This window comes from Lampris incognitus, chromosome 15 (genome assembly GCF_029633865.1).
Source record: "Lampris incognitus isolate fLamInc1 chromosome 15, fLamInc1.hap2, whole genome shotgun sequence".
NCBI classification, from domain to species: Eukaryota; Metazoa; Chordata; class Actinopteri; order Lampriformes; family Lampridae; genus Lampris; species Lampris incognitus.
This window is the reverse complement of record NC_079225.1, coordinates 21,578,245-21,602,950: the sequence shown is the minus strand read 5'-3', so window position 1 is coordinate 21,602,950 and position 24,706 is coordinate 21,578,245. Positions and strand designations below refer to the sequence as shown.

The 24,706-nt window shown below is 45.1% G+C and overlaps 1 protein-coding gene and 1 non-coding gene across 3 annotated transcripts; both read right to left on the bottom strand.

Moving 5' to 3' along the window:
• Nucleotides 1-331: 331 nt before the first annotated feature.
• Nucleotides 332-24,692, bottom strand: fbxo25 (F-box protein 25). 2 transcript variants are annotated; one of them, XM_056294573.1, is made up of 11 exons: nucleotides 24,623-24,692; nucleotides 23,962-24,119; nucleotides 13,410-13,513; nucleotides 11,598-11,647; nucleotides 11,365-11,457; nucleotides 11,157-11,250; nucleotides 9,662-9,846; nucleotides 8,822-9,004; nucleotides 3,107-3,250; nucleotides 2,047-2,073; nucleotides 332-1,574 (listed from the first exon to the last, which is right to left on the bottom strand). In XM_056294573.1, exons 2-11 carry the CDS (start codon nucleotides 24,072-24,074, stop codon nucleotides 1,485-1,487), a joined length of 1,083 nt encoding a protein of 360 aa, XP_056150548.1. In that variant the 5' UTR covers nucleotides 24,075-24,119; nucleotides 24,623-24,692; the 3' UTR covers nucleotides 332-1,484. The 2 variants fall into 2 exon arrangements, with proteins under 2 accessions (XP_056150548.1, XP_056150549.1); XM_056294574.1 differs by lacking the exon at nucleotides 2,047-2,073.
• On the bottom strand, nucleotides 12,905-13,009 carry LOC130125828 (U6 spliceosomal RNA). Its single transcript, XR_008811665.1, has one exon. It is a non-coding gene; the product is annotated as a U6 spliceosomal RNA (small nuclear RNA).
• Nucleotides 24,693-24,706: the final 14 nt, after the last annotated feature.

The window sequence follows — 24,706 nt, the reverse complement described above, 5'->3', positions numbered from 1 at the left end:
TCTTCCAGGATGACAGTGCCCCCATCCAAAGGACACGAGGGGTCACTGAATGGTTTGATGAGTATACAATTATGTAAATCATATGCTATGGCCTTCACAGTCACCAGATCTCAACCCAGTTGAACACCTATGGGAGATTTTGGACCAATGTGTTAGAGAGCCCTCTCTCCAGCATCATCAAAACACCAAATGAGGGAATATCCTTTGGAAGAATGGTGTCCATCCCTCCAGTAGAGTGCAGAGACTTGTACAATCTATGACGAGGAGCACTGAAGCCGTTCTGGAGGCTCGTGGTGGACCAACACCTTACTAAGACACTTTATGTTGGTTTGTCCTGTAACTTGTCACCCATCCTTTGTTATGTCAATAGTGTAACACATTAGTCGAAGCAACATCACACTTTGTCAGTAAAATATGAATGCCACTGTCCAAGTCAGAAGAGGTCTCATACGATAATAATCAAGGTCAGATAATCCCCCAAATGCAATAACAAGGCAAGGAAACATTGAGAGGACTATTTATTAATCACACAGCTAGTTCCTGTCCCATTAAAGTCACGACAGTACCATCGAGAGTAGTGGAATGGAAAAGGAATATTACAAAATTTTAAGAAAGGATACAAAATATTTTCCCCATAAATAACATTTTACTCTTTCTTTTTTTGCTTGACAATTCTGACATACTCGTATCATAAAAAATGTAAAGCAAACACAACTTTGTGACATTATCTTTTCGTCTCAGTGCCTAAAATGAATGCGCAGCCCAGGAAGACCTCACAAAGGATGATGGATGTAAACACAGACTCACAACTATATTTGACATGCACTCATTTACCTCAAAAAAACATCACCGAAACAGAACAATGGAAAGCAAAATATCCTCAATCGCCCCAAAGTAATAAATACCCCATCACCCCCACCCAATAAATATTTTTTTCTCCCAAGACATCAATGCTCACTTTTCCCCAACATTCAACAAGACCTCACACCTACCCCATCATTAGTATTCTAAAACCCCCCCCAACATAATATTTTTATTTTTCTTTACTTTTGTCTGTCTGCTTACCTCTTGTCTGTAGATTTTTTTTGTCATGAAAGCAAAACAACTGTGCACAGGGAAGAAAGAAATTGCAAAAAAAAAAAAAGTAATTTATTTATACATCTTACCCCATCACAGAAATTCTACCAATCTATCATAGTCCACTTTTTTTCTTTCCCCTGTCATGAGTTGCCGATTTTATCTGTCACTGAGACAAACAAATGTTTGTGCGGAAGGAACAGACAGCATTATGTAGAAGTCGTTCTTTCAGTTTGAGCCCTTTGTAACTGGGTGACAGACACCAACCAACCCCCAACACACACACACACACACACACACACACACACACACACACACACACACACACACACACACACACACACACACACACACTTCACTCAGAAGAGGGTAAACCAGTTTTTTTTCCTCAAGTACAATGGGGACGGTTAAAACTTGAAGAGGTTGATAAAGTGCTGGGGGGACACGGGTACGAGGCAGTTGTCCGGATCATTGGCCGAGCATGGGTGGCCACCGTCCTGCAATACAGCCAGAAAACCAAATGAAAACCAAAAAAACCCAAAAAGACAACAAACAAAAAAAAAAAACAGCAAAAATACATGCAGTTGCTTTAGAGTTGGACTAGAGAAGTATGTTGACATTAGCATAGATAAAGAAGAAAGGCTCAGCTAGATAATGGCATCAGACAAAGAAGCCTTGACAAGTGGAAGCCTTCGTTCAGACACATTAACGGAACATTCAGCGAAATCTGTGATTCACAATGACAAGTTGGCCACTGGAATGTCATTTGAAAGGATGACACTGTTGAATAAAATGGGGCTAGGAGACAAAAGGAGGCCATGAGGTGAACTATAGAGACATGTACAAGACAACCCTGAGTGCGTGGGGGGGAAACAAAGGATTTGTGGGTCAACATACATAAGATGAAATGGCAACCAAAGATGAAATGGCAACCAAAGAAACAGAGAGGCAGGACGACATAGGAAGTACCTTGAATAATATCGCCAGGTGGTGGTCCTTTGGGAATCAGGGAGAAGGGGTACCAGGGAGATAGACGGGAAGGAAGGGAGACAAGCATGAAGCGGGATGCAAAGAGGTCAGAGATAGGCAGTCGGCCAGGGAGCCTTGGCTTGTAAATCACTCAAAAAAAAAAAAAAGAAGGTGGCTAGTGCAGGAACAACAACATTTTGAAGACATACACTGTTGTGGAACCCAAAGGCTAACCCATAAACTTTGCTTTATGGATAATTGGTTATATTGGTTAGAAATCGGGTTTAATCTGTAACTATGTACGAAGATGCCCACTGGCTTTTACCCGAGGCTTGCGTATAAATGGATGAGCTGAGCTGGCAGATAAGCATTGTCTGAACAGTATCATAATTATTACCCAGCTGTTCACATTACAGTTCATCAGTGCTGATATACATCATGCATGAACTTGTTTAGCCTTTGCCAATAGATAGGATAAGGTTTTCAAAATGTCAGAAATAGTTTATAGTGTATATCGGACACAGTGAAAGATAAGCTGAAAATAGGCGCCACCCAAGTTTTTTTTTTTATGTTTTTACATGAAAATAAACTCTCTGGAGAAGGCTGCTATCAGTGTCAGAGAAGTTATGCTAAGACCAGAGTGTACCAAATGATAACAGTTGTTTTGGCTACTCGGTCAAGAAATAACAGCATGTCCTACTTGTTAATCTGATTCTTGACTTCTTAGGCCATCTCTCAGATCTAAACCACACCTTAAAAAACGTAGATCAGTGCAGGGTTTCCCATTAGATGAGCTTTCTGTTTGCCTTTAACTTTTAGATTCCCAGGTTAAGGTCATCTAGAAGGACCTCTCTCTTCTTTTATGCCTGCGACCAGGTTTTACCTCTAACAACTTAGCTCTGTAAGTTGCTACATCTGTAGTAGCTCTACTGTATAATGTATACAATTTAACGGGATGTGTCATGCACACCAGTGACATGTGGTGCCCTTGAGTGTCCATGAGTTTCGTCACATTAGGTTTGAGTTATGTGAACTGTGCAGCTGGGATGAGTCTGTTTACCTTCCAGAAAAGGATGTGGCAGTGTTTGCAGTAGTGCAGTGTGTCTCCATACTGCTCCCTCTTTGGGTAGTGCTTCTGCAAGTTGAAATACATCAGCTTCCAGTCCACGTTGTCAGACTCCGTCATGACCAAGTTATTAGAGCGCTGTGTATACACACACACACACACACACACACACACACACACACACACACACACACACACAAAGAAGCCAGTGTGTGCATAGACACACAGACAGGCAAAAAGAGTTTCACATGAATAACAACTAAAGTACAAGAGAAGGGAATGATGATAATGACTTGTTAACATTCATAATTAGAGAAGAGCATCTCGAACTGCATCATTTTCAAGTTTCGATTCTTTTTGTGTGAATGAGACAGCGTAAGTAAAAGAGCGATTGCGAGAGTGAGCCCACCACAGATGAGTAAACTGTGACAACTCTGCCCTCTAGTGGACAACATATATACTGTTTTACAGTCACAACCAACACGTGTAAGGGGGAACAAAAATCTTGACCATAAACTAATATTCAACTTTAAATATATATTCATCTATTATCCAAACCGCTTATCCTACTCAGGGTCGCGGGGATGCTGGAGCCTATCCTAGCAGTCACGTGGCGGCACCCTGGACTGGCTGCCAGTCCATCACAGGGCCAACACACACACAAACAATCACACCTAGGGACAATTCAGTACGGCCGATTCACCTGACCTACATGTCTTTGGACTGTGGGAGGAAACCAGAGCACCTGGAGGAAACCCACGCAGACTCGGGGAGAACATGCAAACTCCACACAAAGGACAGCCCGGGACGACCCCCAAGGTTGGATGACCCCCAAGGTTGGACTACCCAGGGGCCTGAACCCAGGACCTTCTTGCTGTGAGGCGACCATGCTAGCCACTGTGCCATTGTGCCGCCCAAAATGTTCTCCCCGCGACCCTGACAGCAGGATAAGTGGTTTGGATAATGGATGGATGGATTAAAAAAAAAACGGTAGAATTAACACAGTGTGGAGTTAGAAAACAACGAGACAGGAGACGTGAGAGTAGACGTAGTCGAGGTAGTTTACTAGCTCCAACTTTACATGTCATATATTCGACAACGACACTGAACTCTCTGGACCGGAAGCGGAAGTGCATTCTCTCTTAGGTGAATGTCTCTAGTTATATAGATGTGGGTCACCACACAGGCCCCCCCAGAATTCACCTACACAAAACAATGCAAAACAGCAAAAGCGCAACTCATGAACATAAAAATAGACTCTACAACAGAACAGTCAATGACATAGTGCAAAGTCACGGGGAAAACAAGTGACGAGTCGGGGGGTGGACCCTGCGGCCATAACGGCTGCGCTTCACAGGAGGGGAAACAGATGGGGCCGAAACCCGGGCCATAGGCGGGGCCGAAGCAGGAACAGAGGCAGGTGCCGGGGCCGACCTAGGAGGGCGTCCCCGCCGCGGGGGTAGGGCCAATTGCATTGGCTCCCCAATGTCCAAGTGAGCAGGCTTGAGACGGTCTATAGCGACCCGCTCCGGCCTGCCCCCCATGTCCACCACAAAGTTCTTATCCCCCGCCTCCAGGACGCGGAAGGGCCCGTCGTATGGGGGCTGCAGCGGGGACCGATGGCTGTCGTGCCTAATGAAGACGTACCTCGCCGATGGCAGATCCTTGGGGACGTAGGACCGGGGGAGGCAGTGTTGAGACATCGGAACGGGAGCGAAGGCACCGGCAGCGCTCCGGGACGCACTGAGGTGAGAGGCGGCCGACCAGGGAGTCGTAGCATCCGGAAGAAACTCCCCCGGAACTCGCAGGGGCTGGCCATACACCAGCTCAGCGGAGGAGGTCTGGAGGTCTTCCTTCGGGGCCGAACGCAGGCCGAGCATGACCCATGGGAGCCGGTCCATCCAGTCGCAGCCAGTGAGGCTTGCCCGCAGAGCGGCTTTCATGTCCCGATGGAACCGCTCACAAAGTCCGTTGCTCTGCGGGTTGTACGCCGTAGTGCGGTGGATCTTCATCCCCAGGTGCTCAGCGACCGCCGTCCAGAGCTCCGAGGTAAACTGGGAGCCCCGGTCGCTCGTGATGTCACCCGGTGTGCCGAAACGGGCCACCCAGCAGCCGATGAACGCCCGTGCTACCTCTGCTGCCGTCGTGGAGGACAAGGGAATAGCCTCTGGCCACCTGGTGGCCCTGTCCACAATAGTGAGGAGGAACGTATAACCACGGGAGGGGGGCAGGGGACCCACCAGGTCAACATTGACGTGGTCAAACCGCCTCTCTGGAACCACAAACGGCGCCAAAGGGGCCTTGGTATGGCGGTGCACCTTGGCGCGTTGGCACGCCACACAAGAGCCGGCCCAGGCTCTAACATCCTTACGGAGCCCAGGCCAAACAAACTTGACGCTCACCAATTTGGTCGAGGCCTTCACTCCCGGGTGGGAAAGGCCGTGGACGGTGTCGAAAACTCGGCGCCGCCAGGAAGTAGGCACCAGGGGGCGCGGTTGACCGGTGGAGATGTCACAGAGGAGGGTGGTGTTGGCCGCGTCGAACGTCACGTCCTCCAGCCGTAGCGCCGTAGGGGTCGACCGGTAGTCTTGAACGGTCGCGTCCTTGGCTTGGTCCGCTGCCATAGCGGCGTAGTCGAGTCCCAAGTGAACGGCGTTAACAACCGCCCGTGAAAGGCAGTCGGCGACGGAGTTATCCTTGCCCGACACGTGTTGTATGTCCGTGGTAAACTCGGAAACCGTCGCGAGATGACGCTGCTGACGCCCAGACCACGGTTCTGAGGTTTTGGCCATACAGAACGTCAGCGGTTTGTGGTCCACGAAAGCGGTGAACTGTCGGCCCTCCAATAGGAACCTAAAGTGTCTGGTTGCGAGGAAGAGACCCAGTAGTTCCCTATCAAAGGTGCTGTATTTGCGCTCGCTCTCACGGAGTTGTTTACTGAAGAACGCCAACGGCTGCCAGCCCCCCCCCACCCACTGCTCACACACGGCCCCCACGGCGTAGTCGGAGGCATCCGTTGTAAGGGCTATGGGGGCGGCAGGCGACGGGTGAGCTAGCAGCGCAGCGTTGGCCAGCGCGGTCTTGGCGGCCACAAAAGCCTCGTCCATCCCCGAAGACCAGTCCAGCTCGTCCTTAGACTTCTTACCCCGCAGGGCCTCATACAGGGGACGCATGATGTGGGCGGCACGGGGCAGGAAACGGTTATAAAAGTTCACCATGCCCAGGAATTCCTGCAGCGACCGTACAGTGCGGGGGCGGGGGAACATGGTGACAGCCTCAACCCTGGCAGGGAGGGGAACGGCCCCCTGTGGAGTGATGTGGTGCCCGAGGAAGGTGATGGACGACTCCCCGAACTGACACTTAGCTGGGTTGATGATGAGGCCGTGTTCGCTGAGCCTGTCGAACAGCTGTGTGAGGTGCGTCATGTGTTCCTCCGCCGACGCGCTGGCCACGAGGATGTCGTCTAAGTACACAAACAAAAATGGCATGTCGCGGAGCACAGAATCCATAAGGCGCTGAAACGTCTGCGCCGCCCCTTTAAGGCCGAAAGGCATACGTAAAAACTCAAAGAGCCCAAAGGGTGTGATGACAGCCGTTTTTGGGACATCCAGTGGGTGGACCGGCACTTGGTGATACCCCCGCACTAAGTCGATTTTGGAATAGATGGCAGCGCCCGCCAGGTGGGTAGAGAAATCTTGTATGTGCGGTATGGGGTACCGGTCGGGGGTCGTGGCATTGTTTAGGCGACGGTAGTCCCCGCACGGGCGCCAACCCCCGTTGGCCTTAGTAACCATGTGAAGAGGGGAAGCCCACGGGCTGTCAGAACGGCGGACAATGCCGAGGCGCTCCATAGTCGAAAACTCCTCCCTGGCTATTGCGAGCTTGGCCGAGTCGAGGCGTCGGGCCCGGGCGTAAACTGGGGGCCCCACTGTGGTGATATGATGTTCCACGCCGTGCTTGGCCACCGCCGAGGAGAAGGTGGGTGTGGTCAGCTCGGGGAAATTTGCGAGCAGGCGTTGGTATGGATCCCCGGTGGAGAGTGTGTTAGCGAGGCACAGCGCTCCAGCGCCCCCAAGCGTGCAGGGGTATGACGCAAAAGAGACGGCATCAATCACGCGACAGTTTTTAACATCCACCAGCAGGTTGAAAGCACAGAGGAAATCCGCACCTAGGAGCGGGGTGGATACAGCAGCCATCACAAAGTCCCAGCCGAAACGTCGGCCGCCAAAACACACGTCCACATGTCTGATACCGTACGTCCGAATGGACGTGCCGTTGGCGGCGTCCATCTGGGGGCCGTGACTGTCGGTCATCGTGTCCACAGCTTGTGCTGGTAGTATGCTGCGTTGAGCGCCAGAGTCAACCAGCAGCCGCCGGCCCGACAAGGAGTCTCTGATGAACAACAGCTTGCAGTCACGGCCGGCGCCCATAGCCGTTAACAAGCGCCGGCCTTGGCGTTTCCCTGAACCCTGTAACTGCAGGGTTTGCGACACCGTTTTGCTTTTGCCCCAAACCTGGCATGGTAATAACAGAGCCCGTCGTCAGGTTGGCGGCGGGCTGTCACCGCAGCCGCGGTGTCCATATAGTCGTACACAGGTGGTGGTGGGGCGGTCTGGTGGGGTAGCAGGGCATGCACAAACTGTTGCCGGTTGGCCAGGAAAACCCTGTCTGCTTCAGCAGCCAGAGAACGGTAGTCCTTGGAGGCGGCGAGAGGAGAACTGGCCAGTGCAGTGCGTACAGGTGCGGGGAGCTGCCTTAGAAAAATGTGTGTGAAAAGAAAGGCCGGATCAGCCGATCCCAGCACAGACAGCATTTTTTCCATTAACTCAGACGGTTTGCCGTCGCCGAGGCCATTCAGGGACAGTAAACGGTCTGCCTTCTCCAGCTCCGACAGTTCAAATAGTTTCAGGAGGAATGTCTTTATAGCATCGTACTTGCCAGCAGCTGGCGGAGCTTCCAACAGTGTCATTGCTCGCGCCGTTGTCGATGCGTCTAACGCCGCCACCACGTGGAAGTACTGCGTTGCATCCTGCGTTATCCCTCTCAGCTGGAACTGGGCTTCCACATGTTGAAACCACGGCCGTGGATTATGCTGCCAAAAGTCAGGTAGCTTCACAGTAGCGGTGTAAATGCTAGCGTTAGCAATAGCCATGTTAGCACCGGCGTCGTCGTTGTCAAACATACTCGTATTAGTTGTTCGATCACGTCGGGGTCACCAATGTGGAGTTAGAAAACAACGAGACAGGAGACGTGAGAGTAGACGTAGTCGAGGTAGTTTACTAGCTCCAACTTTACATGTCATATATTCGACAACGACACTGAACTCTCTGGACCGGAAGCGGAAGTGCATTCTCTCTTAGGTGAATGTCTCTAGTTATATAGATGTGGGTCACCACAACAGATACTCTGTACATATTGAACAACAAGCACCATACACAGCAAAAACAAATACACGGACCTTTCCTTTTTCAGAAATTAAGAACAAGTAACTGGTTTCTACAGTGCACAGAACATCTCCATGTCCCCAAACAGAAACACATTCTTCCACATTTGAAATCGTTTTGAAATATGATAATAATAAGATAATAATAAATTATAATTTTGAAATATTTTAAAATATATATCTGGTTTTGAAAATGTTCTGCAGCTCACCCATTCAGTCAGTTATTACTGATCTATGTCTCACAAATATGTCTATTATTTTCTCACCTGGCTGTCTGAAAAGTGAAAATGGCAAAGCTTTTTCCACAGCTGCGAGTCCTCACTGAGCATGTACAGAGTGGATGTCGCCTGCCCCAGGTTAATAATGTCACAGGGGTCAGAGAACTTGTAGAGGATCTTGTTCTGCATCTGAATCGGCAGGTCACTGAGGGTTAACCCCATGGACATTTGCTACAGAAAGAATAAAACAAAACACTCAAATCAGAGTGGTCTGGAGGTGCTGAAGTCAAATAAACAAGGGATTAATCATCCATCTATGGCATCTTGCACTGTTATGAGTTTTCTGGATGTGTATGTTGTTAAACTGTTAATAATTTTATAAAGCACTACAACATGAGGATGTGCACACATTCCCTTGCTGAAAAATGTTCGTGGCTCATCAAAAACAAGTGCATGGATGGTTGCAGTGGGATGAGTAGGGAGTATCACTGTGCCAGCAACACTGAAATCACCACAGAGGTCTCGTGTTCAAGAGCACTTTGTGGACTAGAGCAGATTAACGCAGTGCAGTGGCTGCCCAAAAAGGCTTTCAAGTTCTTAGCTTACTTATCCCTTTAAAAGAAACATTTAGGTAGAGGAGAATGAACAAAGTCAAGAACTCAGGATGATGGAGTGAACAGGGGTGTCACTGGCCAGTGAAAACATGGGTAAATAAAGGGGCAAAGTGATAGGCATGTGCACACGCTGTGCATGCACAGCCCTTCCCACTGACAGGCGTGCACGCACACACACACACACACACACACACACACACACACACACACACACACACACACACACACACACACACACACACACACAAAGAGCCCTGCATAACAGGCCCACTACCTTGGGGATCTGCAGGTTGTTGAGCTGCTGTTGCCAGTTGAGGATGGTCTCCAGTCGGCACACCCAGATGTTGACTGTGCCCACCAATAGGGAGTTGCCCACGTTCTTGGTCAGGCAATACAGTGTTGAACCAAGGTCCCGCAGCAGGTCTTTGATTAGGCGTGGATTGTAGTGGTCCTCCAGGACTAAAAACCAGAAAAAGCAACAACATGAAACAATAGATAAAGGTGAGAAAACATAACCATCAAAAAGCACTCATATCTGCCAAGGTTTTGTTTGTACAAAGGAGATGTGCACCGGAGTAATAGTCCATATTTGGCTTGTAAAAAACATATGCTTGGCTTGTATTCTTAGGGTATATATGTAAGGAAATCGCTATGGAAAAGTTAATTTGCAGTTTAAAAACATATTTTTTCTAGAGATACAGATGCGAATATTCCAGAGTGGAAAACTATGAGTAAAGTTGATACAAAAACAGTGATTTCAAACCTTTATACTACATATATTATACAAAATACTTGACTATGTTTGGAACAGAACAGTTTTAATGGTATTTTGAGGGCACCATCATACGTAGTAGGAGCCTTTTTTTAAGAAATGCTTAAAAAAGTAAAAAATACTTTTTGTTTGGTATTTTCCCCCATTTTTTCTCCCCAATTGTACCCGGCCAATTACCCCACTCTTCCAAGCTGTCCCGGTCGCTGCTCAACCTCCTCTGATAATCCGTGGAGGGCTGCAGACTACCACTGGACTACCTCCGATACATGTGGAGTTGCCAGCTGCTTCTTTTCACCTGACAGTGAGGAGTTTCGCCAGGTGGCCATAGCGCGTGGAAGGATCATGCCATTACCCCCAGTTCCCCCTCCCTCTTGAACAGGCACCTCGAGTGACCAGAGGAGGCGTTAGTGCAGCGACCAGGACACGTACCCACATCCGGCTTCCCACCCACAGACATGGCCAATTGAGTCTGTAGACACGCTTGACCAAGCTGAAGGTAACGCAGGGATTTGAACCAGCGATCTCCATGTTGGTAGGCAACAGAATAGACCGCTACACTACCCGGACGCCCCATAAAAAAAGACACTTTAAAAGTCATTCAGACCAATTCATTCATTAAAACTGATTCAAGTTTTGCCCTTCTTAGTATGTTTGACTGAATGAGCAACAGTCTTCTTCTGTCCTTTGACCTGCCTGATATTACAAACCCTATAATGATGATGGTCCTACTGGTTTGTGGTTAAACGTTTACCTCTCTAATAGAAGCGTCATTAGGCTGAATGCCACGACTTACAGTAACATCATATCCTCTGTCTGCTGGTTACTCATTTGGTTTTGGGGGAGTTTGTATTAATCAGTGAGGGAGAGCCTAAATATGGGTCTGGGGTGTGTCCAACAGATTCTGACATGACATTAGGGAGGCTGCTAGGGCTGGCAAATAAATATGATGTCCATCTGCTTGTTATAGCCACAGTCTCTGTCTCTCTCCGTCTCTCACCCTTGTGTACAATTTTCTCCAGTATGTTGAAGTAGTTCTTCTGGGCAGCTCCACTCAAAGAGGTCAGCTCCGACTTAGCTATTAGCTGAAAAAGCTGGAAGAGAAGGGCAGAGAGGGAGAGAAAAAGGAGGGAGATTTATTTACAAGTGCAACATCATAAGAAGAGGACTCATTGTCAAACTTTTTTTTATAATCATCATCTACTTACTTTTGCCACATAGTTGAATCTCTTCAAGTCATTAACAGCACAGGAAAAATCTAAGCGGTTAAGGGCTTCGCCGAGTGTGCAGTAACCATGTCGCTGTAAACACACAAAAATACACACATGCACAATTTAATACATACTTTTATCTGAAGAAAATCTTATCACAGCCACCAAAAAATTCATTTGAAACCTTTGGAGGTTACAGCACAACGTACATGCACCCAGTACTGGCTCACCTCTTTTGTGCTATCCCTCTGCACGTAGATCCACTTATCCCTGAAAACGACTGGAGTGAGAAGACAAAACACACGGTCAGATGTGGGAATATTTACTGGACAATTTATCATATATCTCTCTCGCGGTGCAGCTGCCAAACTCTGCTATTTCCCTCAGTCCCCCCCCTCAAACAGGCGTCCTGACCAACCAGAGGAGGCACTAGTGCAAAAACCACATACCCACATCCGGTTTCCCACCCGCAACCTGGCCAATTGTGTCTGTAGGGACACCTGACCAAGCCAGCGGTAACACGGGGATTCAAACTGGAGATCCCCGTGTTGGTAGGCAGTGGAATAGACCACGACGCTACCCGGACACCCCTCAAAATTTGTTTTAAACTGTAAAGACCTTTTTTTGCTGTAACAGTGATGGAGGGTGGACACAAGATTTTGCCATCTAGAGTTGTTTAAAACGTATTTCAACACCCCCCCTTTTTTTTCTAACCAGTTGTACCCAGCCAATTACCCCACTCTTCCGAGCCATCCCGATCTCTGCTCCATCCCCTCTGCTGATCCGGGGAGGGCTGGAGACTACCACATGCCTCCTCCGATACATATGGAGTCGCCAGCTGCTTCTTTTCACCTTACAGTGAGGCGTTTCACCGGGGGAACATAGCACTTGGGAGGATCGTGCTATTTCCCCCAATTTCCCCTCCCCCCCGAACAGGCGCCCCGACCGGCCAGAGAAGGCGCTAGCACAGTGACCAGGACACATACCCACATCAGGCTTCCCACCCGCAGACATGACCAATTGTGTCTGTAGGGATGCCCGACCAAGATGGAGGTAACATGGGGATTCGAACCAGTGATCCCCGTGTTGGTAGGCAACGGAAAAGACCACCATGCCACCCGGACGCCCATGTATTTCAACTTTATATTGAATTTAAATTAAGTTAATTAAGTTTCCTTTATTAATCCCCTTGGGGAAATTCAGTTATTGCAAATTAACCCGTCCTAGCTGTGATATGTGTAGCTCGGAGCAGTGGGCTGCCGTCTTCATGCAGCGCCCGGGGACCAACTCCAGTTCTTTTCCCATTTTCTTGGTCGGGCATAGACAGGAGTATAAACCCTAACATGCATGTTTCTTTTGATGGCGGGGGAAACTGGAGCACCCGGAGAAAACCCACCACAGATACGGGGAGAACATGCAAACTCCACACAGAGGACGACCTGGGATGACCTCAAGGTTGGACAACCCCGGCGTTCGAACTTGCTGTGAGGTGATAGTGCTAACCACTGGGTCATCATGCCACCAAAAAATAAAAATAAAAATTTGGGAACGCTTCACAAATTTGCGTGTCATCCTTGTGCAGGGGGCACGCTAATCTTCTCTGTATAGTTCCAATTTTAGCACATGTATTGCTGAAGCAACAGAAATGACCTTTGTTGGAGAATGCGGGCATTCGGTCTTAAAAGCCGTACGTAAAGGAGTTTAAAAGGTTTTATCTGCACACAAATTGTGACAGAAACACTATGATCTTTTTAGAAGAGATTGTTTTATTACGGCGAAAGCAAAAATTATTAATATATTACATTTAAGGTCCAAAATGTGACACTGTCGTCACCATCAAATTATCTCACAAGATATTTTAGAGTGCAATTAATGTCTACACCAACAATTACCTTAATAGAACAGGTGGCGTTGCTTCACAGTAGTAAGACTTTGGCATTTAAGGCCTTTTGCTCGGCCCTTTGTGCACTAAGGGCCTTAATTTTCATACCACAAGTATTTTACATAGCCGAGGTAGCAGGATGTGAACTGCTGCAACTCACACTGGGATCTGGTGTTATTGTTGTAAAAGTCCTTCTTCTGCTTCTCAGTGCTGAGCTCACAAACTTCTTTGACAAAGAGATTGCTGTTGCTTTCATCGCAGAGCCTGTATCAGAAGAAAAGGCCGAGGAAAAAACATGTTAACAAACCTTGTATACCATTGTGACCTAAATAAATACAAGGGTTGACAAACTCTCCTGCAGCTGGACCAGCCCAGTTAGAGGTCCCCTGCAATTTGACATCTCAGTGGATGGGAGCCAGTGGAAAGGGAATGAGGCGCAGTGGATCAGTAAAGCATTCAGTACATTTTTAATATTATCGATTACAGCGGTTTCCTGACTTGGTTTTACTGTCCTCTCTTACAGGATGCTGCATTAGAGTAACACAACAGTACAAACTTTACAATTTGCAATTTCATTTAGCAGATTTTTATCCAAAGCGACATACATCTGAGAGTTAATACAACACAAGAAAGGATCTAGTCAGGTGGTGACAACGCAACTAAGTGTCAAAAAAACTTGGTTCAAGTCCAACAGGACATAGGTGTCAAAAGGCAGTGCACAAAGGCAAAGGCGCTTCGAAGCCAATTATTGTTTTTTTTTTTTAATACCATCAGGTGTGGAGGTGTTTGAGAAAGAGCTGGGTCTTTAGCTTCTTTTTAAAGATGGAGAGGGACTCAGCAGATGGAATGGAGTTTGGTAACTCATTCCACCACCAGGGAACTACAGGAGAGAAGAGTCTGGCTAGTGACTTAGGGCCCCGTTGTGGCGGAAGTACCAGGCACCTTTCACTGGCAGAGTGTAGTGAGCGGGACTGAGCTGAGTGTTGACCTGAATGAAGAAGTTCGGGTTGGCGGGAGCCATTTTAGTTGCTGTTTTGTAAACGAGCATTAAGGTTTTGAATTTGATGTGGGCAGGAACTGGGAGCCAGTGGAGGGATATGAACAGCAGAGTGACATGTGCTGTTTTGGACTGGTTGAAGATCAGATGCACCGCCACATTCTGGACCATTTGCAGGGGTTTGAAAGTGCATGCAGGGAGACCTGCCAGTAAGGAGTTGCAGTAGTCAATGCATGATATAACAAGAGCCTGTACCAGGAGTTGTGCTGCATGCTCAGACAGGTAGGGTCTAATTTTCCTGATGTTGTACAGGGCAAATTGGCACGACTGAGCAATCGAGGCCACGTGAACCTTAAAGGTTAGTTGGTCTCATGACACCTAGGTTTAGGGCAGACTTGGTGGGCATGAGTTGGGTTGATCTGAGCTGGATATTGATCTGTCGTTGTAAGGAACAAATACACTGTCCATTGTGCAAGTATGAGTATTTTTTTAGTGTTGAAAAGGAGAACACATCATTGGCTGGTCTGATCTTGTTTGGGAAGGTCGTTCCAGAGCCTGGGGTTTCTGATAGAGAAAATCTATTTACCCTCAGTCTTTAGCCTAGGCTGTAAAATAACCAAATGAGTGGAATCAATGAGTGTTTCGCAGCAAAACAACTTAATTTTCCATAAGCATTGCCTTTAGCCACAAATATCGACATTCACTCCATGGCAGGTTGTTTTAAAGAAAGGAGTGAGATGTAGAGGTGCTTTGGAAAAACAGGTGTTCGTAAAACATACAGTGATGAGGTGAAACATCTCTGATGGTGGTTATGTCGCCCAACTGCGTGCCGTAAATAATTTTGTCAGATTTCGCGAGGAATCCAACACAGAGGCAAGCATTTCAAACCATTGATTTTGATTTTGAAATCAAACTTCATTTGCACAGATAATCAGTAAGGTGAAACTAAAACCGGGCAGACATAATGTCTCTTCTTAGTTCTTGATCAATGTTGACGAACAAACCAGTACAAACATCAGTAACAGTCTTAATGACCTGGTTTAAACAACAGCAAAACAAACCAGTCTGAACAAGAACAGGTTATATTGTGGTCTGTATTTCCAGACCCACAAAATCCTTACTGTTTGAAGCTATTTCTGCTCGACTATTGATTATTAACTACATTTAACAACATCAACAACAACATGAATAATACATTTTATTTATAGAGTGCTTTTCAAGGTATATAAAGATGCTTTACATGAGTTAAAATAAACATAAAAGCAACACACCAAAATCATATAACACACAACATTAATCATACATTAAAAGCAATTCTGAAAAGGTGAGTTTTGATTAATGGTGTCAACATGGACAGATCGGTGCAGATATGTTTGGGGAGGGAGTTTCAGAGGGAGAGGGCAGCTACAAAGAAGGCTGTGTCGTCCCAGGTCCGGAGTTTGGTACTGTGTGGTGGAGACAGGAGGTTGGCATGGGAGGAGCGAAGGCTGTGGGTAGGAGTATGGTAGTGGAGCAGGTCGGTGAGATAGGAGGGGGTCTGGTTATGGAGGGCTTTGTGAGTGAGGAGAAGGACTATGAATTGGATCTGTTGTGGGACAGGGAGCCAGTGGCGGTTCTGGAGAGCAAGGATGATGTGGTCATGGGAGCGGGAGGGTGAGCAGCAGAGCTCTGGATGTACCCGAGTTTTTTTTTATGACTTTGGATGATGAGCCATAAAAAATGCTGTTGCAGTAGTCAATACTGGATGTGATGAAGGCATTGATCAAGTTTTGGCAGCAGAGAGGGAGAGTGATGGGCGGAGATGTGCTATTTTTTTTTTAGTGGATAAAAGCTGTTGATTTGATTGACGTGGTGTTCAAAGGAGAGGTTGCTGTCGAAAATGATTTCGAGGTTGCAGATGTGTGGGGAGGGAGACAGAGTGGAGTTATCGATGGTGAGGCAGAAGTTGTGAGTGGTTTTGGTTTTGGTTTTGGATTTGAGGCTGATGATGGTCATGTCAGATTTATCACAATTTAGTTTGAGGAAGTTGGCTTGCATCCATGATTTAATTTTAGTGAGGCAGTTGGTCAGACTGGAGTAAGTTGTAGTGGTGATGGATTTCGTGGAGATGTAGAGCTGGACATCATTGGTGTAGCAGTGGAAATGGAGACAATGACGACGCATAATGTTACCATGGGGGAGCATGTAAAGGAGGAAGGGGAGAGGACCAAGCACTGAACCCGGGGGGATGTCTTGGGACAGAGGAGCGGTGAGGGAGGTGCAGTTGTTGATGCTGATGAACTGTTATCTGTTTGTGAGATATGACTTTAGCAAGGAGACTGATTTAGAGGCCTGCTTGGCTGCTGTGAAAAATTGGATGTGGTGAAATTTCCTGCTTTCAAATTCGGCTAAAAACCAAAGCCACATTATTTTGTTATTGTACGGTTGCAATGAAATTTGTTCTCTGCATTTAACCCATCCTATTGTGTAAGAGCAGTGGGCAGCTGCAGCGCCCAAAGACCAACTTCAGTTCTTTCTTCCACTGCCTTGGTCAGTGGCACAGATAGGAGTATTAACCCCTAACATGCATGTCTTTTTGATGGTGGGAAGAGACCCACGCAGACACGGTGAGAACATGCAAACTCCACACAGAAAGGACCTGGGGTTTGAAACCAGGACCTTCTTGCTGTGAGGCAACAGTGCTAACCACTGGGCCACCGAGATGCTGGTCATTGGCCCTGCTTGACATAGACACAAATTTGACCAAGTAACGATAACAATCGACAACTCTGTGATTTCACAAAGTGTGGCAGCCAAAAATCTTGCTGTTACTTTTGATCACAGCCTTTCCTTTGATGAGCACATTAAAGAAATCACCAAGACTCCTTTTTTTCACTTACGTAACATAGCTAAAATTCAGTCTTTCCTGTCCATGCCTGATGCAGAGATGCCAATACATTTATTTGTTTCATCCAGACGTGATTTCTATAATGTTCTGTTTTCAGGTCTGCCACATGCTATACTAAAAATCTTCCGATGATTCAAAATGCTGCAGCTAGAATCCTAACTAAAACTAGAAAATTTGACCATATTATAACAATTCTTGCCTCCTTTCATTGGCTTCCTATCCATGTTAGATCAGAATACACGGTGCTTCTGCTGACTTATAAAATCCTAAATGGGCTTGTCCCACCATACCTGTCTGATCTCCTTAAACCATACATTCCATCTCGAGCTCTTTGCTCTCAAAATACAGGGCTCCCGTGTGTACCCAAAGTTCAAAAGAAGTCAGCTGGTGGCAGGGCCTTTTCCTGTCAGGCCCTGTTCTTATGGAATAACCTGCCTGCTGCCATCAGACAACCAAGAGTCTGTTCAGTCCTTTAAATCCAACTTAAACTCATCTTTTTGCCTTAACCTACAATTAGTTGCCTTTAAATTGAGTACTTCATGACCTGTACTGCATGGCTTTGCATCACCTATTAAAAATAAATCATTTGTATGAGTCATGTCTGTGAGTATCTGAGCAGTCATCCTATTGAAGACTGTCATGTCTTGAATATATTTGTGAAGGTGCAAGGCATGAAGACTTATATTTCTCAAACCATTTCGCTTTACTGTAAAAACAAAACACACTGCACTAAAACTCACATGACATTTTAAATCACCATTGGTTTTTTTTCCCAAAAAAGGGAATCATGACAAGAACATAAGGTGAAAATTTTAACAGAAAAAAAACTTGACTCCTAATTAATGACTCCTAATGACTCCTCTTATTGAGGGAGATCTCTACATATAAAGGAGTTTTGTTATTTTCCCTGTATGACAGTGCATAGTCCAAAGTATTTAAGAATAATATTGCTATATGATGCTTCAGCTTTGGAAATAATTACGATTATTTCTATAATTATAGCAATCTGTTAGGATTACAAAACTGATTTTCCAGAGAGGAAAATAGTCTTAAACATGACCATCAGAATACGAACCCCAAACCCCAAAAATATTATTTTCCTGAAGAATAGGATGATACAAATATTTGAGTAAAAAATAAAATCTGATCAATAGATCTGACCTAGGAGCTTAAACTCCTTTAGAATCTATCAAAAAAATGAAACACACAACAAATAAATAATCAACACAGATAATAGTAGGATCTTAATAATAATAACAATGGAACCATTTCTTTAATGTCCACCTCACACTAACCATACTGACATAACCTAAATGACGCCTCTTTAGTAACACAATTAAATCTGCTGGGATTTAAGAGCATCACATTGTATGATAGGACCTTTTACTTTGTAATATTCTCCAATGAGCCTTGGCAGATTGATCTTATTGATCAAAGAGCTTGGCTTGGGCTGATAATTGGTTCTCTGTGTATATATAATTCAATCGGCCAAAATTAGACGCCTGACTAATAATACACCGAACCAACCCACAATGAGTTTGAATAAATTGTAATGTGAAACATATTTCAAAGTGGGTTTTTGCTTCTGATGTTGTAGTGACTGCCTGTAGAGATGCTGTCCTAAACCTGATCTGCCATATCTGTTTGCTATTTGCAACATCTCAAGATTCAAGATCCTTTATTGTTACGTCTCTAAGTACAAGAGAGTAAAATTCTTGTGTTTCGGCTCCTCAACACCGCAGCAATAATAGCAATAAAATAACTACAAAACAAAACAAAAAGCAGTAATAATAATAAATAGTGCATGGTGTATGTAAGGTGCTGTGTGTATGTAGGCTCTGCCTTAATAAATGTGCATATGTGTGTGTAGTTATTTGCATATTTGTGTGTGTTTGTGTATGCCAAGCTACATGTGCATGCGTGTGTGTGTATGTGTGTGTGTGTGTGTGTGTGTGTGTAAACTGATTTAAACCGATGATCTTTGCTTCTTTACTCATTGCTACCTGCCTTCTTCTTCCACTTTTAGCTGCTACGGTGAACACATAAAACAATATGCACAAATCATGTTTCCAACAAAAAGTCCTACAGGAAGATAGCCATCAAGATGAGTGACTACGAAACCGTGTATAATCAAGATATTTTCTGATGAGGGTCATCTGGGTGGCATCGCGGTCTATCCGTTGCCTACCAACACAGCGATTGCTGGTTTCGAATCCCCGTGTTACCTCCAGCTTAGTCAGGTGTCCCTGTAGACACAATTGGCTGTGTCTGTGGGTGGGAAGCCGATCGTGGGTATGTGTCTTGGTCGCTGCACTAGTGTAGCCTCTGGTTGGTCAGTGCGCCTGTTTGGGGGACTGGGGGGAATAGCGTGATCCTCTCACACGCTATGTCCCCCTGGTGAAACTCCTCACTGTCAGGTGAAAAGAAGCAGCTGGTGACTCCACATGTATCGGAGGAGACATGTGGTAGTCTGCAGCCCTCCCTGGATCGGCAGGGGGGGTGGAGCAGCAACCAGAACGGCTCAGAAGAGTGTGGTAATTGGCCAAGTACAATTGGGGGGGGAAGAAAAAAGAAGATATTTTCTGATTAGCTATTGCCGTAAATATGGCAGTGAAAGAAAGTGTCCAAAAAGACATCTGTTTGCATGCAAATCTTGACAATTGATTTCTACTTTAACAGACAGCTGAGGGCAGAGAGTGACAAAAAAAAGATGGCTAAGTAAAGATGGAGAGTATGTGCAAGGTTAAAGCGACAGATCCCAAATTATGTTCTCACAATTTACAGTATGCACCTTAACTAGCCAAATCGGCTCAAAGTCACGTATGAGGCCAAGTGCAATGATTCGTCATGATTTTAGAAGGGGCCCAGAGACAAAAGTGCAATAAATAAGGGGATTTGACGATAGGGGGTAGAACATCAATGGACAGATGAAAACGGTCACACTACAGGTCTATAGTGCTAAAACAGAGCAGGTCTTCAAAACGAGAAAAAACTGTGTGGAATGAGTTGCTGTCACCAGGTTACGTATAAAGTCAGAGAACATGGAAAGGATCAAAAGCTGGGTAGACACGTTGGGCGATTTCTTTCTAAAACACGTGCTGCTGGAAGGAGAATCAAATTTATTTGTTCCTCCTAAATATTTGTTTGATCCCCGGATAAGACAGAGTTGAGCTCTGCGTGACCGAGCAGGTCCTTTGAAGTAAAATGGATGGGATGAACAAGAGCTAAACTAATCCATCTGGCCCTGTCCATTTGGACAAGCCCTGCTATACCAACCACCAACAACCCCCCTCACCCACACACACACACACACACCTGTCATGGGGAATTACAGAAGGTGAGGAATGCAAAGATCAAACTGTTTCTGTCGTTCAACTATTCTGGTAATTTGAAATTACTTGTGCTACAAAGCGCGATAAACAGAAAAGTTTACTTGGGAAACTAGAAAGAAAACTTTGAGGCTTAAAGGAAACTTAAAATAGTTACATTTCTACTGGCTGGATGAAAACTGGAGTATTTAAGTATTAACTGCAAACTAATTCTTGACTTTTGTTCCATCGTACTTGGCTTCTTACATGGTCAGGCACTACCATATCTGTAATATTTTTATCATGTCAGATTAATTGCCAGTCACGGAAAACTGAAGTACTTCAATTTGGCCAGACTTTCCTGCATTGTCTTACATGCTCAACCCCATCCGTCTGAAACAGGCAAAAAACAAATTATAAAAACAATATCTAGCCATAAATAGTATTTGAAAGAGGTCTGGTAGCGTTGAAGCTCTCTGTGTCATGACACCCACAGTCATTACGTTATCTTTTTGTTATCGAATACATGTACTTTTTTGCTGGCGATAGGCAAAGAGGAGCCACTGTTAAACACATGAGGTCACCAGCCTCTCTGAACAGGGATGTGTTTGGAGGGCAGCCAGTGCAGAGAGATGATGTCATGGCATATTGTCTGGTGGCGTGTCACTGTACGTCTTTTGATGAAGACACGAAGAGACTGTGGCCTGCTGACAGGCTTACTTGGTACTGAGAAGTACCATGGATTTCTCAATGGAAACAACTGTGTGGTGAGATGACAGGTGGGACTGAAAGAGATGCCACTGAAATGGTAAGGAGAGTCTGCATACCCAAAAGTTATGATAGCAAAGAAATACAGAAAACAGGAAACCCCTTCACCTTCCTCATCATGAGGCTATTCCCTGCCAGTTGGCATGGCTCAAAACTACATGTTTCCGGGAAGATAACAAAGCCTGTTCTCCTGCTGGGAGTCAACCAACTCAGCTTTCACAGGAAAAAAAACAAACAAACAAACAAAAAAACAAAACAAAAACAGAGGACAAGGCGAGAGAGACTAAAATAGCCTAATTTGATTTTATTCAACCCTTCCCAACAAATAGTGGTGATTAAGGAAGACTTTCAGCCAGCAGAATCTTTTTGGAAAGACACAATAAGTTAAAATGGGCCAGAGTAAGTATTGCTTGGATATGCTTGGGTTCACCATAGCAGTTAAAGCAAATAGGGAACCTCTAAGCCAGGATTCACTCTGGAGGATTGAAACAAGGCATCCGAGTTCGTATCCAGTACTTCATTAAATAATGCCATTGGGTTTGGCACCTTATGTTGTTTCAATGCGTTACTAGGCTTCTGGTAGAACCGAAAACATACCTTACACTATGTACCAAAAGATTTTTTTTTTTTACCCTTACCTTTGCCATAATGGGTTTTGGCATAGCCTTGGAGGAAGAATTTGAAATTTGTGAGTTCTGGAAATATTTGAGGTGCGTTCAGAGGTAATGAATCAACATTTGAGTTTTTCTTGCTGTCTTGTGATAACCAACTCAAATTTGTACTAACCTAAACTATCAATGCTATTCAATACTAGTCTTATTACTCAACAAATGATCAGAATCATGACATGGCATGAAGTTTTCCTTGTGCTATTTTATCCCCAACGCTTTATTTAACTCTGCACTTCTGCTGCTACGCTGGGCCGCAATTACTGGATGTAAATGACTTCACCCACATCTTAGCCTTTCTGCTACAACGGAAATAGCAATTAATCCGACAATTTGCTTTGGTAATTGGGGTTGGTGGGGATTTATCAATACAAAATGGTTTAAATTAATTGCCTCTATCACTTATTATAGGCCTGGGCACTTCCTGCAGAATAAAAGCATGCATATTTCAACAATTAGACAATTACAAACTGACTGCTTTCACTGACAATAGACACACTTTGTGTACTTTTTGCAGAAGGAGCATTCTATGCTCTTGGTAATAAGGCCAAAATCTACTGTCTATGGCCAATGATAAAGAGGCAAAATGCAATGGCCATGGGGAGCAGGGCACTGCCTCAGTTAGTATTTTCAAGGGAAAAGTCAAAATGCAGGGTTAGTCTTAGCCCTTGGTAAGCCATGGTCAATCATGAAAGCCCATTTCTAATTTTGATATTGCCATTTTTTAAAAACATAGTATAGTGGTCTTCTGGTGACCATTTTTATTCTGGTTTTACACAATGAGAATGTAGTGACGGAGACAGAGCTGGGAAGATTATGGTGGCACGTGGTTCTGAATGAGGGCTTTTTTTGCCACTTCATTATTTCAAAGTATTTCTGGTGAATAATACAAACGGTAGTCATTGCATATGGACATCTTAAAATGCTACTTACTGGAGAGCTGCCCACAGCACCCAAAAAGAAGCTTTTGCTCATTAGACTTTAGACTTACCTTAAAAAGGAGAACAAAATTATGACTTGTATACCAGGCTCACGTTATTGGTTGTTTAGCTTCATTTGCAATATTCATTTGCACGGCTCGCCAGAGTACTCCCTTTCTAAACTAGTTGCAGACTTACTGCTGTACTGAAGAAATAATTGATTTTACTAACATTTAATTTCTAACAATAACTCTGAAATTCTTGATAGATTTTCTTCTTCCCTTTCCTTTAGCTACAGTTTGAACTGCACAATGATGAGTAAAGATAACAAGACTTCAAAGCCACTCTAGTTAATAACAAGAGGGAGGAAAAAGGACCTAACAAAACCGCCATGAAAAAGAAATGGTAATTATTTGGCTGTGTATCCTTGGGGGTTGCTGAGAAGGTAAACCACACCTTTTCTTTAAAAAAAAAAATGAAAGCAACAGGGGATTACATAAAATTAGCATATTTTGAACAAGATTGCAGCTCGTTTCTCTAAATGTGTGTGTTAATACTCATACCAGACGATCCTGGGTGGTATTTATGAACCTCTTTCAATGCCTTAGGCCAGAAAACATTGCAATTCCAGTTAAAACAACACCATAAATAAACTGAAAGACCTAACATGCATAAAGCTCCTGGTCAGTGGATCGCCTCTAAGATATAGATAAGATGAATAGAAAACAAAGAAACCATTATCAAGTATTACAGTACACTGTGGAAATGAGGATGGTTCGTGATGGCTCATTTTGTAAAACTACACAGCAGTTACAATATTCTATCAAAGACTTTCCACATAGGGAAACCCTGTACGCCTCAGTGTTGCACAGGGCCTCTATCAAGAGTTATATCCAAAAACCAAAGCAGAGCAGATATCATCCACTCAACGTTAGGCCGTAGCCTAATGAAACTATCTTTAACACTGGCTATGTCATTCATATTTCAAACATTTTAATGGAGTCTGCAATTCATGAAATGCAAACAAATGCAAAATAGCACCCAATGAACGAAACAAAGTTATCAAATTTGTGGCCCTCGGTGGCTGTAGGGTGAGGTAGTTCATAACGGCTCATCGATCAAATACATACAAACAAAGGGATTATAAATTGGAAATAATCTTACTCTTTCAAGTCTATCTCGTTTTTGTCCTCTGCAAGTACAATCCTCTTCCAGCCATGTCCAGTCTTTGCCCAGACCCATCCCGGTGACCTCCAGTCTTGGCCCAAGAAAGGCATTCTGCTGCCGTGGATGGTGCAAAGGAGGATCGCCGCCACAAACACCTGGAGGGATAACCAGACCATTGAAACAAACATCTGGTTTGTCCTGACCTGTCAGCGAAGACATGCCCGTCAGTTTACGGCCCGACGACAGCAGCCTTTAGAGATCCCCCGTCACGTAGAGCTGCCTGGTAGTGCGACCCCATGCTGACACTTTCCAGCGTTTTATCGTGGCTTACATGTTTGGAAATGACACAATGAACAAAACTGGTCGCGTTACATCTGACAACCTCCATAGCACGTCCACACAGCAATTTAAAGATGTGAAAAAGGGAACGTTAGCGAAGCACAATTATACACATGCATATACACACACACATAATTGAAAGCAGCATTTGTGTTAATATGGACTATATAGCGTTGCTCTCGCTCCCTCTACCTCTCTCTTTACCGATCTGTCATGCATTTAACTGACACACATTCAACCACAACAATGCGAAAATGTACAGTCACTAGAGATTCAATAGTCGTCGGTAAATGGGGGCGATCATTCAAATGACACGGACCTCTTCTTGCGATGCGGATCCTTCGTTGTCTCGGCGATTTCTGCTTTCACCCCACGAAACATTGACGGAAGTAAACACGGTACG